At 44.3% G+C, this 13,064-nt stretch overlaps 1 protein-coding gene and 1 pseudogene across 1 annotated transcript in view; one reads left to right on the top strand and one right to left on the bottom strand.

The window, feature by feature from the left end:
* Nucleotides 1-440: 440 nt before the first annotated feature.
* Nucleotides 441-2,494, bottom strand: LOC116472444 (aldo-keto reductase family 1 member D1-like; annotated as a pseudogene).
* A 61-nt stretch (nucleotides 2,495-2,555) lies between these two features.
* CD247 (CD247 molecule) overlaps nucleotides 2,556-13,064 on the top strand; it is an 88,891-nt gene continuing 78,382 nt past the window's right edge. Inside the window, exon 1 of the mRNA XM_058442992.1 lies at nucleotides 2,556-2,613. Coding sequence (XP_058298975.1) covers nucleotides 2,556-2,613 — 58 coding nt within the window. The remainder of the gene's footprint in view (nucleotides 2,614-13,064) is intronic.

Below are 13,064 nucleotides of genomic sequence, written 5' to 3' on the forward strand. Positions count from 1 at the left end.
GCACCCTGGCACATGGGGGCCCTCTGCTGTCTTTGTTGTCCTGTTGACTGCTAAAGAACTCAGACTAACAATGGTACTACCCACATTCATGAGTTACTTGTTGCTTGTTGTCATCTGTTGCCTTTCAAGTCTTTCCTGGAATCTAGTGGTTTTTGTTTGTTTGTTTGTTTGTTTTGTTTTTTTTTGGTCTGGAACCCAGAAGACATTTACCTAATAAAATATTAGGTGATAATTTCCTAAGAATTATTTCAACAGATTTAAACATTTTTTTCTTTAACATGGGTGAGTCAAAGTCACTTACACTACACAAAAGTTAAGCATGTTTCCATCACCACTTTTCAGATAATAAAACCTCTTTCATTTCCATGTCCATGGGGAACTATGCACCCTAAGGTCCTCCACAAGTGGGAGGGGAGAATCTGTTCAGGAACTCTCTGAAGTCAGTATTCATCAAGAAATGGGTATTTGGGATGATCACACCACATGAGCATTTCTACGAAGTGGACATTTTCACTCCAGGCTTCAATGTCCTTGATTCGGTGAGAGAAAAGTCAAAGGCCTGAAGGTTTTCCTTGATCTTTTCAGGATTAAAGCTTTCAGGAATGACAGCCACCCCTTGCTGGATGTTGAAACGCAAAATAACTTGAGCTGTGATCTTATGGCACCTTTTTAGAAGTGCATCCTTTAACGAAGGTGGAGAAGACATATTTGTCCAGTTTGGATTCCCAGTGGTCCCCAAAGGGCTATATGCAATCATGACAATGTCACGTTGTTGGCAAAATTTCAGAAGTTTTGGCTGGGTGTAATATGGGTGGCACTCAACCTCGTTGCTGACTGGCTTGGGTTTGAGTCCTGGGTTGTTCTGGATGAGCTGTAGCTGGCCTGCTGTTAAAACTGGATACTCCGAGGGATTTCACCAAGCCAGCATCTTTGCAAGCTTCCGAAGTCTCCCAAGTGGCACACAGATTTGACTTGTGATATAACCATTTGCCATTCTCACCTATAGGGTAGATTTCATCTTCAGGCTTAGGGGCCATGGGTATTTCAGGGATGTAAAGATCCACACAATCTAGCTGGAGGACATTGAGCATCCTCTCTAGGCTTGGGCAGACCAGCTCTGGGTCGTGATTTGTAGCCCACAGTTTTCCACAGTAGATATCCTTCCTCTGCACCTTTCCTTCTGCTATTTTCCCCCGATGGCCTCCCCAGCTGTGTCTTCATTTTGGCATATGTAGGCTTCATCAGTGTGTCAGCACCCCAGGTCAATGACAACCTTCACTGATGAAGATTCAGACTAAATGTAGAGACAGACTACTTGGGCTGTAGTGACATCTCTACCTACCACCTACTTGCTGTGTGGCCTTGAGTAAGTCATTGGCCCCCTTAGAGGTCAACTTAGGCTCTGAGTAGGTACCAAGTCTGATGATGGGAATGCTGTTTCCATCACTTAGAGGTATGCATTGATTTGCAGGACTCACTTTCTTCATAGTGTCCTTTGATGCACGAAAACTTTTAATTTTGATGAAGTCCAATTTATCAATTTTATATTGGATTGCTGTGACTTTGGATTATTGGCTATTCTTGTACATTAATTTTTTTCATATCAATTTTGGAATCAGCTTATCTTGTTCTAAAACTTTTTGTTGGTATTTTCAATGAAATAGATTGATTAATTAAGGGAGAGTGGTGGTCTCCTTAAAAGAGAGCTTTCTATCAAAGAAGGGTATGCCTTTCATTTACCCAAGTCCTTTCGGTGTTCTTCAGCAATGTTTTAAAGTTTGTTTCATATAGATATATTACAATTTTTAGACGAAGTTTATGTCTAGGTTTTAATGTTTTATTATTGTAAATTACTCTGATGTTTAAATGTTGACAACTAACACGAGTGTTTAAAATACTATGTGAGCTACAGTATTTCAAACTATGATTCAAATTCAAGCCAAGTTCAGATCTGCAACCTCAGATCTACTCTAGCTCTTTGCTTTATAGATAAGGAAGCTGAAGTCTAGAGATGTCGAGTGACTGACTCGACGCCACACAGCAAGTAGGTGGTGGGTAGAGATGTGACTAAAGCCCAAGGAATCTGTCTCTACATTTGTCCTGGACTCTAATCCAGGGTTCTGTCATTTTGCCAGCCACCATAAAATATTTGAGAGTCTAGGAATAAACAGCAAATGTTCTTACATCCATTGAGAACTTGTATTTGCCTAGAGATGGACTTTACCAATCAAGATAGGAATTAGATAAGAATTATTTTTTTAAAAAACGGACATTAAAACATGGTCAAATGAGAGAAAAAGCAAAATTCAGACAGACAGATACATACACACACCCCAAACCCTCAAACCTCCAGGGCTTCCTGCCTGTGAACCGAAAGGGGGAGTGCGAATTTCTTGGCCCTGTCGGCAGGTGCTTTCTCAAAGGCCCCACAGTCCTCCACTTCCTGGGGAGGTAGCAGCAGAATAAAACCAGCAGAGACTCCTTTTCTCCTCATCGTCCCGGCCACCGCTGCCTCAGCCTCTGCCTCCCAGCCTCCTTCTGAGGGAAAGGACAAGATGAAGTGGAAGGCGCTTGTCACCGCGGCCATCCTGCAGGCACAGTTCCCGATTACAGGTAGGGCCGACATGTCGACGGCAGGCAACTTCTAGAAACTCTTTGTGTATGTGTAGGGGAGTGGGCGTGGGTAGTGGAGGGTGGTGAGGGGCTGGGATCTCCTTCGAATCCTGCCCTCCTCAAATCAATGGGCAAGTGAGCGGTGACGGGTCCGGCCCGGTGCTGGCATCTGCTCCATCACAGCCAAGTTGGGCATCAGTTCAGAGCCAGCTGCTAGAAAACACAGCTCCTCCAGGTACAGATTTTTCGAGTGATAAGAGAGGAAGGAAGAAGGAAGCAAGAGAGCAACCGAGGCAGGCCCAGGGTAGAGAAACAGAGAGGGAGTGTTTCACAGAAGCTGGACAGGATCGGAAAATGTCAGCTAGGCCATGTTTCGTGCTGCGACGTTCTAGTCCCTTTGGCTTCTTTCACCCTGTGGCTGGCTCTGTCACTCATCCCCTTTCTTTCTTCCTTTGCCAACAAAGAAGATTTTGTTGGTCAGTCAAGGTCATGGCCTGAAACACTCCAGTGGGCCCGGGAGTAAGTGGGGTAACCAAGGAGGAAAGGGGCACGGGCAGGAAGCACCAGGCGGCAGCCTCCACAGCGCCTTCGCCACCTCATGGCCAAGGGTCCGTGTCTAGGCTCAGCCCTGTCATGGCTGTCCCCACACCCACGCCTGGGGCTGCCGGGTGACGCATCGTCCCAGGCTCCGTGACTCACCCCAACCCGCCCCTTAGGTGGCCATCTAGCCCAGCCAGAGGGCCCGGCGTTGACAGAACACGGAGCAGATGAGACGATGTGCCTGGTTAAGTCACCACCACGAGCAGTGCCCAGCCAACAAGGGCGCTTGCTCCTCACCTCATTCCCGTTCCTGGGAGCCTAGCTTTGCTGCAAGCCTTTAGCTTCCACCATGTTTTCTAGCCCAGGTAATGAGGAAGAAAACCAGTGAAAAGAGGACAAGACAAACTGCTCAGGGGGATCGGCCTCGTGGCATCTTCCTGAGAAGCGGGGCAGGCTGAATTTCAATCTAAAGAAACAGGGAAGGTGGAGCAAGCAAATGTCCTTGGCCCACCTGATCGCTCCTGGCAGCTCACCTTGGTGTGGAAATTTGTTTAGGTGCCCTGTTGGGAGGGCAGGAGAGGCCATGGGCACTTCTGCTCCCACCAGGGAGCCGGGCACAGCCCGGGCCAGCGCCTCGGGGGATTCTGGGGCCTGTGCAGCTGCAGGGGTTTCTGTCAGGTCACAGCCGTTTTCTCAGAAGAGCTTTGTTGGGTCTGAGTCACACACACAGTGTGGCAGAGTGAGGGTGCCTGAGCTTGCTCAGAGCAGCCCATCCTTGTGTGCTGGGGACAAGCGGACCCAGAACAGCTGGAATTTAGTGACTTCAGGGGAGACAGCCAGGGGCAATAGCTCCAGCCTCTGAGCTTCAGGCTTGAGACACCGTACCAGGGAGCTCATATAACCTTTCAGGGTCTTTACCTGCAGTTTCCTCACTGGTCCATTTGTGTTCGGCTTGGAGAGACCAAGGTAGGGGCAAAGTGAAGTGAGAAAAATGAAAGGCTGCTGGGTGGCGGTAGCTGCCAAGCGTGGTAAACAGAACCCCACCCAGCAGACAAGATGGGGGCCATGCCCCATTTCCACAAATAGGGGGCAGGAGGAGAAAACTGCACATTGGCTGGATTTTTTGCTTCTCGGTGCCACTTCCTTTGCCTCTGTGGAGACTGATATTTTAGCTATTTTAGATAAAGCTAATAGGCAAAAGTTTCTCAAAGTATCCTAGCCCAGAAATGAGGTACGGTAAAGCAAAGCGCGACTCAGAGAGGCCTCGGCACCGAGGGCTGCGATGGTGCTTGTGCTGCCTGAGGGGACACCTCCACAGTCTCCCCGGAGGAAAGGCCGCTCATCGAATTTCAGTCAGGTCTTCCATCTCTTCTTGCTCAGTTCAGTGACCCATTGCATACACCCCTTTTAAAATGTCTACTTTTTACTAAGCTGTTGCATTTGCATTTCTTTGGAAATGCCCAGATTATTAGGATCAAAGCAAATGATGACCTGGGCTGTCCACATGAGGGGGCCTCCCTGAGAGAGAATCTACCAAGACAGTCACCAGGGCTTGAGGCCAGAAGAACCTAAGATGGCGTGCCTAGTGGCATGGGCACACTTGTGCCTGCAGAGCCCTCAGTGCCTCTAACTCCCTACTCTGCAGTAGCCAAGAATGCACCCGGCGGTCAGTGTGGTCTTTGTCTTTTATCCGCGAGGAGATGCAGCTCTGACATGCAGCCTTGGGAAATGCAAAGCTTCCAGGCTTGTGAGTGGCTCTGCTTTTAGGAAGGTGGCTGGACGTGGTAGAAAGAGCCAGGCTAATCTCAGGTGGTGTCCCAGTGCTGCCGCTTCCTAGCTGTGCAACCTTAGGCAAGTTACTTAACCTCTCTGGGCCTCAGTTTTCTCACCTCTAAAGAAAGACTTATAATACCTTCTTTGCAGAGATGTGACAATGAGAAGTAATGTAATGTGTGCAATACATAGTAGACAGCCAATAAGTAAAAATTGTATTTAGTATTACTATTATTACATCTTGGACTGTCTTCTTGTTCTCAAAACCCAGAAACAGGAGATGGAAACCCATGGCTGGGATTATTCTTAATTTGCTTTAATGTGTTGTAAAGCAGCAGTAGGCATTTTCTCCGTCTGTTGCAATCCAACTCATCCCTTTTCTGATTTTTGGGCACACCCATACCAGCACAGAAACATAGCAATGATCCCAGGGGTAGGCCTGATGGTGAACAAGGAGCAAAGCTCTGGCTGGTCATAGGATGACTGTTACATCCACCATTTTCATCTTTTAAAGTTACTTACTCTGTAGGGGAATATTCTCCCGAAGTAAAAACATGTCTGAAAAAATATATACAAGATGGGGCCCGTGCCTCATTTCCACAAATGGGGCAGGGGGATTGGCTGGATTTTTTTACTTCTCAGTACCACTTACTTTGCCTCTGTGGAGACTGACATTTTAGCTATCTTATATAAGGCTAATAGACAAAAGTTTTTCAAAGTATCACTTTGAAAGGAATTAGAAACAAAATCCACCCAGTCATCACTGGTTGGGGTGGCCACCTAGATTCTGAAGCCAAAGGGCTATTGTGGGTGCACAGTGACTGAGTATCTAAATGCAAACTTCTTGAACACTAAATCTTTGCTAAAATTGCTGGGAGGTGAATGTGAAGCAAGCTTTTAAGTGATACCAGTACAAATTTTTCATCAATGGCATTTTCACCATCAGATTGTTTCGCCCTCCAATTGCCTAGCTCTGCTCATCCAAATGAACTATTTCATTTTTCGATTTTAGCGTTTCTCAGGCTTACTAGCCTAGAGATCACATCTGCTGCTGCTAAGCATCCCCCAGAAACAGTCCTGGGGAGCTCTGGCTTAGGTGAATAACCACTGCTGTATTTAATTTTAAATTCTTTGTCTTTTTGCTTTTGTTCTTTAAAAAAATACAGTAATTGTTATTGGATATACACTTTTCCAGTCAAAAGTTACCCAGCATTGTGTCTCGTGCTTTATTTAGAAGGGTCCAGTTGCCCTGAGGGAACTCTCATAGATTGGAGTTGTCCAAACACGCACTTTGGGAATCGTTTCTCCCAAGCCTTATTTATCTAAGGCTTAGGACCTTATATAGGTCAGATAATTGATTTAATAAATACCGGAAATAGTTCAAAATCTGCTTGGGCCAAGGCTAATTTTTATTAACACTAAAGTGATGGTGTTCGTCACTTCGAACAAACATTCGATTTGGTTAAAAAAAATTAAACCGGTCATTAGACCTGTTAATCAAAACAAAATGATTGCTTTAGTCAGCGCACGTACATAGTATGTCTTCCGGTCTAAAAAACAACTTTAAGTTCCCTGAAAACAAAGACGCCCCTTTCACGCTCACAGCTCTACCCAGCACTTAGCATGGTACCTGGAGCAGAGTCAATGTGCAATAATTACCAATAAGAATTGTTGAATGCACTTTGGGAGGCCGAGACGGGTGGATCACCTGAGGTCAGGAATTTGAGACCAGCCTGGCCCACGTGGTGAAACCCCATCTCCACTAAAAAATGCAAAAAATTAACTGGGCATGGTGGCGCGTACCTGTAGTCCCAACTACTTGGGAGGCTGAGGCAGGAGAATCACTTGAACCCAGGAGGCGGAGGCTGCAGTGAGCCAAGATCGCACCACTGCACTCCAGCCTGGGCGACAGAGCAAGATTCCATCTCAAAAAAAAAAAAAAATAAAATAAAATAAGAATTGTTGAATGAATTAAAAGGTGAGTGAATGAAGGAAATCTAGATGTTTTCATATGATTAAATTAACTTTAATGGTTTATTTGGCGGGTATATTGAATTGGCATTATTTGGACCTTTCCTCTAGAGAACGTAGTATTAAACAATGTATTTTAAAAACAAAACAAAAACCAGAAATTAAACCGGTGGAGGGGACAGGGCAGTTTGAGTGATTAGAATTATTTGAAATGAGTTGTAAGGATGGTTTAAGATAAAACCCTGCCATTATTAAAATTTTCTGGTTGGACCATATGAAATTTCCACTATTTGTTTATTTTAGATCTACAAAAAGGATAATTTCATATGATTCACCTAACATTATAACTAAAAATAAAGAAATATGCTCATTTTTTCTGATTAGGCTTTAACACTGGAGAAAAGCAGAAAATAAACAAGGCTAACACTGTTGGAGATTGTTAACTAATGAACTAAAAATAAACTAATGAAAGGCATCAAGTAGAAAAAGACTGGATTATAGTATAAATCACAGTATCCAATCACCCAGTTTCCTCAAAATATAGAAAGAAAAAAAAGCAAGATACTTACTATTAGTCTGGTTTGATCCAGCTTACTAAATAAATATTTCAGGTAGCCAACATTTTTCTCTTCTTTTAGTCTGAGATATTTTAATAAAGGTATAAAAATCACTGACGGAAGTTAAAATTTTTTCAAAATTCCTAACAAGCCAGCCCAATAATATTGCATTCTCACTTCTTTATATTCCAATACAACATTTTTTACAAGTGTGTACATATCTTTTTATAGTTATCATAAAAAACATTTTCAAGTGCTTTCTTCCTTAATATTTTATTGTAAGCACTGTTTTCATGTTTAACCTTTGTGATTGTTTTTAATTGATATGTAAGCTTCCATAGCATCCATGCATCGTATTTTCTTCACTATTTCCTTATTGTTGTACATTTGGACTATTTCTAATTTTTGTTATTTTAGCTAATCCTACAAGAAAATCTTTACATATGTAGCTTTTGTTAATTTCTTGGGCAAATCCAGGATGACATTTGAAAGAATAGGTTAAAGTAAAACAGCATTTTGCAGGATACTCTAGATTTCTGTTGAAAACAATCCCATTAAGGAAAGAAAATGTTTCTCTAACTCTCTGTGACCTTCTCCAAGCCTTTGTGTCTTCTCTGGAGCAGGCACTATGGTGGAAGGAGAGGAGGCTCTGGAGCCAGAAGTCCTGTGCAGCCTTCCGCTCCCCTCCTCAGAGCCCTGTTCTTCCTCTGTGAAATGGCGGCAATGGTGCCTCCTCACGCAGGGGACTGTGGAGTGGAGATCTGATTCGGAAGTGCCTAGACACAAAAGGCACTTGGAAAGCCAGAACCATTAGCATGTGTGCCTCAGTTTCCCAATCTGCAAAATAGAATATCATTTTCCCAATGCAAGAATGGGGGAACACTGGACTGACACGCTTTTTTTCTTCCTCTGTCATTACATCGCAGTGTATACTTGGGCAGAAATTTCTCTCTAGGCTTTAGTTTTAGCATCTGTGAGATAAGAAATTATGAGAGGGTTGAACATCCCTTTTAGCTACAAAATGAATTGTGTGTGGTCTTGCAATTACAAAGTTTTAAAGAACATTTAATGACTCAGCCCCCGATCCTTACCCCACCCCACAGGTATTGGCTCTCAGAATTCAGAGCCTGAGCTTCCTTCTTCCTTGACTCTCCAAATACTTTTTAAATCTTGGCTCTCACCTTATCACAATATTTTTAACGTTCTAAGTGGGAGCCTCTGCTGTGAAAAATCCAAGGACAAAGTCTATCCCTTCTGCTTGCGCATCGGCTGCAGATTTATTGGGGGCCACGCAAGGACTTCGGTTGGTGAGAATGGACTTGAAGAGAAAGCAAATTACTGCCCGAAGCAGCCAAATTGCAGTGGTGAAAATGTTAGGCGTTTGCACTGTCCACTTCCCTTGCCTGTTTTGATCTGTGCTACTCAGCAACTAATTTTCAGGCTCAAGGAGAAAAAAATAAATAGAAAGCATTAGAACAAAGACAAGCAGGACCCTTGCCAGTCCAGACCGCCGTTCTCCGAGTGCAGCCATCCCTTTACAGTTGCAAAATGCGTTTCCATGCCTTTGTTTACTGGATCCTCATAAACATCCTATGGCAAGTAGCAGAAAAAGTAGCAGGATTTATTTCTCATAAATGAAGAAAGTGAGGCTCGTAGGTCTGGTGACTTGCCTGTGAGTAGAACCAGGCCGCAAGCACGGTTTCTCGCGGCCCTTGTACGGGGTCTGCACCTTGAACAGTGTGCAGCCGCTTGCCCAGGTCAGTGCACCGTCATATACCCAAAGACTGAATTCCGAAGCCTACTTCTAAAGGTATTCCCTTTACTAAGCACTTACTCTTTTCCTCTCAATTTTTACAGTAAAAAGTAATTATTTTGATGCTGAATATTCTCATTTAATATACATTTTCTACCGAGTATGAATATTAGGTTATGAATATAGAACTATATGTTTTTCTAGAACATATTATTATGATTCTAAAGGGAGAACTTACGTTATCTCCAAATCTGATAAATCCCTGGTTTCCATTTTACTCTCAGAAAATGTATCTATTTTGCAACTTCTTGAGAGGGATGGGCCTCAATTTGCAGCTCAACCCACTCCTGTGTGTGCAGGTGTGCACCGCTCACCACCCCACCGTATGCAGAGGTTATAAGTAAAATGTAAATTAAATCATATTTGAGAGGTTTTGCCCTAAATAAATTGCGTGTAATTAATCTGCTTGGTAAAAGTGGATCTCCACATGGTGTGAAAGGTTTTATGTGTATGAGATTCTCTAAAAGAACAGCACACCGTCACGCACAGACTCTGCATTGAGATTTGTTTTTTCACTAACTCCTCCAGGACTGGGAGAGTTATCTTTGAATGACAAATGTCTGTAATCTATTCACAATTATTTATATCACATTTTAGCCTGGGGTTCACCTGCAGGCTCGGTGCAGATAGTGCAAATCTTTGTGCTGTTGACTGGAGCAACGCAAAAGATGGTTTTCTGATGCTCAGAACAAATGCATGAAGCATTAAACAACTGGAGATGTGAATATCTGAGACTCTTAGTGGGCCACTCCCAAAGCTGGCTGAGAGGAGGGTTGGGAAGAGCGGAAGTATTCAAGTGCTGCAGCAGGATGTCTGTGATGGGCTGTAGGTGCTCTTGCCTTTGCCAAGCCATGGCAGGTGGGGAGGAGGGCTCAGAATGGAAACCAACATCACTATTTAAGATTAACAAAGCCCTACTCCCCTCTTTTGCTGTAGATACTAGAGTCTACTGTGTCTTCTCGTATTTTGCTAATTCCCCACCATGCAAAACTGTACTGGCTCCAAGACAGTATGTGAATGACAGCCCTCAGTTAGACCTGCCCTTTCGTCATCTGGGCTGGGCATGATGGGAGAGAAGTATGATAGGGGAAAGAGTAGAAAAGACAGGCTAGGGGAGGGGGTAGAGGTTGCAACCTGTTCCCCTGGGTTGACTGGCCTGAGCTGCCTGCTGCAGGGAGAAGGCAGCTGAGCCAGGTGACCCATCATGCGAAGAGCCTGAGCCCAAGCCCCAGGGATTGCAGGTCAATGTGGGTGCTGGCAATGTGCATGCCAGCATGTGTTTACCCATATGCTCTGGTGGTTGCAGGTGTCTGTGCCCCCTGTGGGTGTATGCTGGCACATGTGGTGCTGTGTGTTTGTAGGTGTGCATGCATTGGTGTGTGTGGTGCACTGTATGCTCACCTGTATACTGACAGACGTGTGCCTGCATCTGCAGGGATGTGTTTTTATGTGCAGCAGTGAGTGATTTTGTATGCATGGTGTGTGTTTAGGAGGAGTTTGGTGGCGGCAGGACAGCTCCATAGAAGGAAGAGCAAACGTTACTTCAGCTCAGGGCTGGCAGTCTGGGTTCTGGGTAGGTGAGCAGAAAGGCAGAGATGTCACAGATCATGTTCCAGGGATTCTGCGGAGAAGGGAGACAAGAAAACCTCTGTCGGATCATGGAGAGGTGTGAGTGGCTTCTTCATAGCTGCATAGACTTTCCAGGTTGGTCTGGCCTGACTCCCTTCAGAGGTCTCTCATCTTCCAAGTAAGCCTGGGGTCTTTCCTTTTTTGTAGCTTCATTCCTCTCAATTCTCCCAACTTAGAATGCAGACGCCACCCCATCCCCCACCTGCAGAAACCCTGTTCACCCCTTAATTCTAAGCCCAGATGTATGGGGATCTCCCAAACCCACTGTTGACATTGTTACCAGCGTTAAAGTGACACAAGCAGGTGGAAAATTGTTGTTCTCAGAATTCAGGGTTAAAAACCCAACAGAAATAGTTCCCTAGAGTGAGGCGTTCCCAGAGCAGAGACTCGGCACCCAGATGGTTTCAGGAACACTTATCTGTCAGCGGAAAATGTCAACAGCTCCCCAAATTCTCACCAGTTCTTCCCACAGTGTCCATCCTATGTATTTTGGCTAAAATAGGCAAACATGCATTTAATGTTCTTTTTTTTCACCCTCGGAATAGGTTGGCAAACAATCCAATAAGGTGGTTCCCAATGACCTACTTTGCCCATCAAGATAACCAGATGCATAATGATTTTTTTTCTTTCTTTCTTTTTTTTTTTTTTTTTGAGACGGAGTTTCACTCTTGTTGCCCAGGCTGGAGTGCAATGGCGCGATCTCAGCTCACCACAACCCCCATCCTAGGTTCAAGTGATTCTCCTGCCTCAGCCTCCTGAGTAGCTGGGATTACAGGCATGTGCCACTACACCCGGCTAATTCTGTATTTTTAGTAGAGACAGGGTTTCTCCATGTTGGTCAAGCTGGTCTTGATCCCGACCTCAGGGGATCCGCCTGCCTCAGCCTCCCAAAGTGCTGGGATTATAGGCGTGAGCCACCGCGCCCAGCCATGATTTTTAATATCTGATTATTTAAACCATCTGACAGGCCACTTGACTTACCAACTGAGTAAATATTTACCAAGCACCTCTCATGTGCCCCAAATCAAACCAACAGTCCTACAGATGGTTGGCTCAACCAGCCCACTGACCAGGCCAGTGTTTTGAAGATGAAGGTTAAATGATTGAGAGCCCATAAGCAAAAGAAAGTGTCCCTGGTCCCAGAAATCATGTTCTCAATTTTTAGAAAAAAGTCTACATTTGTCTTCAGGCTCACTTCTTTATGGTCTCATCTAATTTTCCTCATTGTATGGGGCCTGTGCTAATTTCCATGCTGAGTTTAGTAGCAAAGGAAGTGTATATGGGGGATACCACCCAGGACTTTTGAGTCAGCCGAGAGAGCTTCAGAAATTCTTCCTTTGATTTCCACAGCATCGAGAGAAATCTTTGTCTTTTCTCCCACTTAACTATCAACACTTCAAAGCCCAGACCTACATAAAATACACAAATGCTTTCTGGACAAAATGAATCTTGTCCATTTTCTTTGGGTTTCATTGGGAACAATAAAGATTGAGCTACAAAAGGTTGGCAAAGAGGATTATCCTTTTTCTTTCTATTAAACATAGAGGCTTCAAAAGAACAGCTCAGAAAGTCAAATAATTGTACCCACCATCGCTCACCCATCCATCTCCCTGCTGACCTGGCCTGTGAAATCCCCTTTAAAAACTTAGCCAGCTCTCACCTGCCCATTGCAAATGCTGTATTGTTAAATATTCCCATCTATAATTCCATGAGGGAGGCTGCTATAAAGCAAACTCCTTCCATTTCAATGGAGCATCTCGTCGGGGAATAGCTCTTTGGGGTGGGAGTGGTGGGGTGCCTCTAATTTTCAAAGCTTTATAATCTCTTGTTGGAAAGGGAGCTACTTGGAAACCAGAAATGGGCTGCGAATAGAGTTGTAGCCACAAGCTCTTGCAGTCAAAAGGGGCTGTTGTGGAGGACATGGAGGGTAAGATTTTGGAAGCCATTTTTGATCTTCATGACAATTTCTTGATTTTGTCGGTTTGGAAGACACATCTGTTAGTTTTTAGCTATGGCTGTAAACACAAAGTCTCAGACTTGAAGCTGACCTAATTCCTCGTTTGGTTTCAGACCGTAGCTTCCTCAGAAAATTCCTGTCAGCCATTTTGAAGAGCATAAAATGGCTCCTATATGCCAAGGGATAGAGAGAATTTGCTATTTAGGGATTT

This window comes from Hylobates moloch, unplaced genomic scaffold (genome assembly GCF_009828535.3).
Source record: "Hylobates moloch isolate HMO894 unplaced genomic scaffold, HMol_V3 SCAFFOLD_8, whole genome shotgun sequence".
NCBI lineage: Eukaryota > Metazoa > Chordata > Mammalia > Primates > Hylobatidae > Hylobates > Hylobates moloch.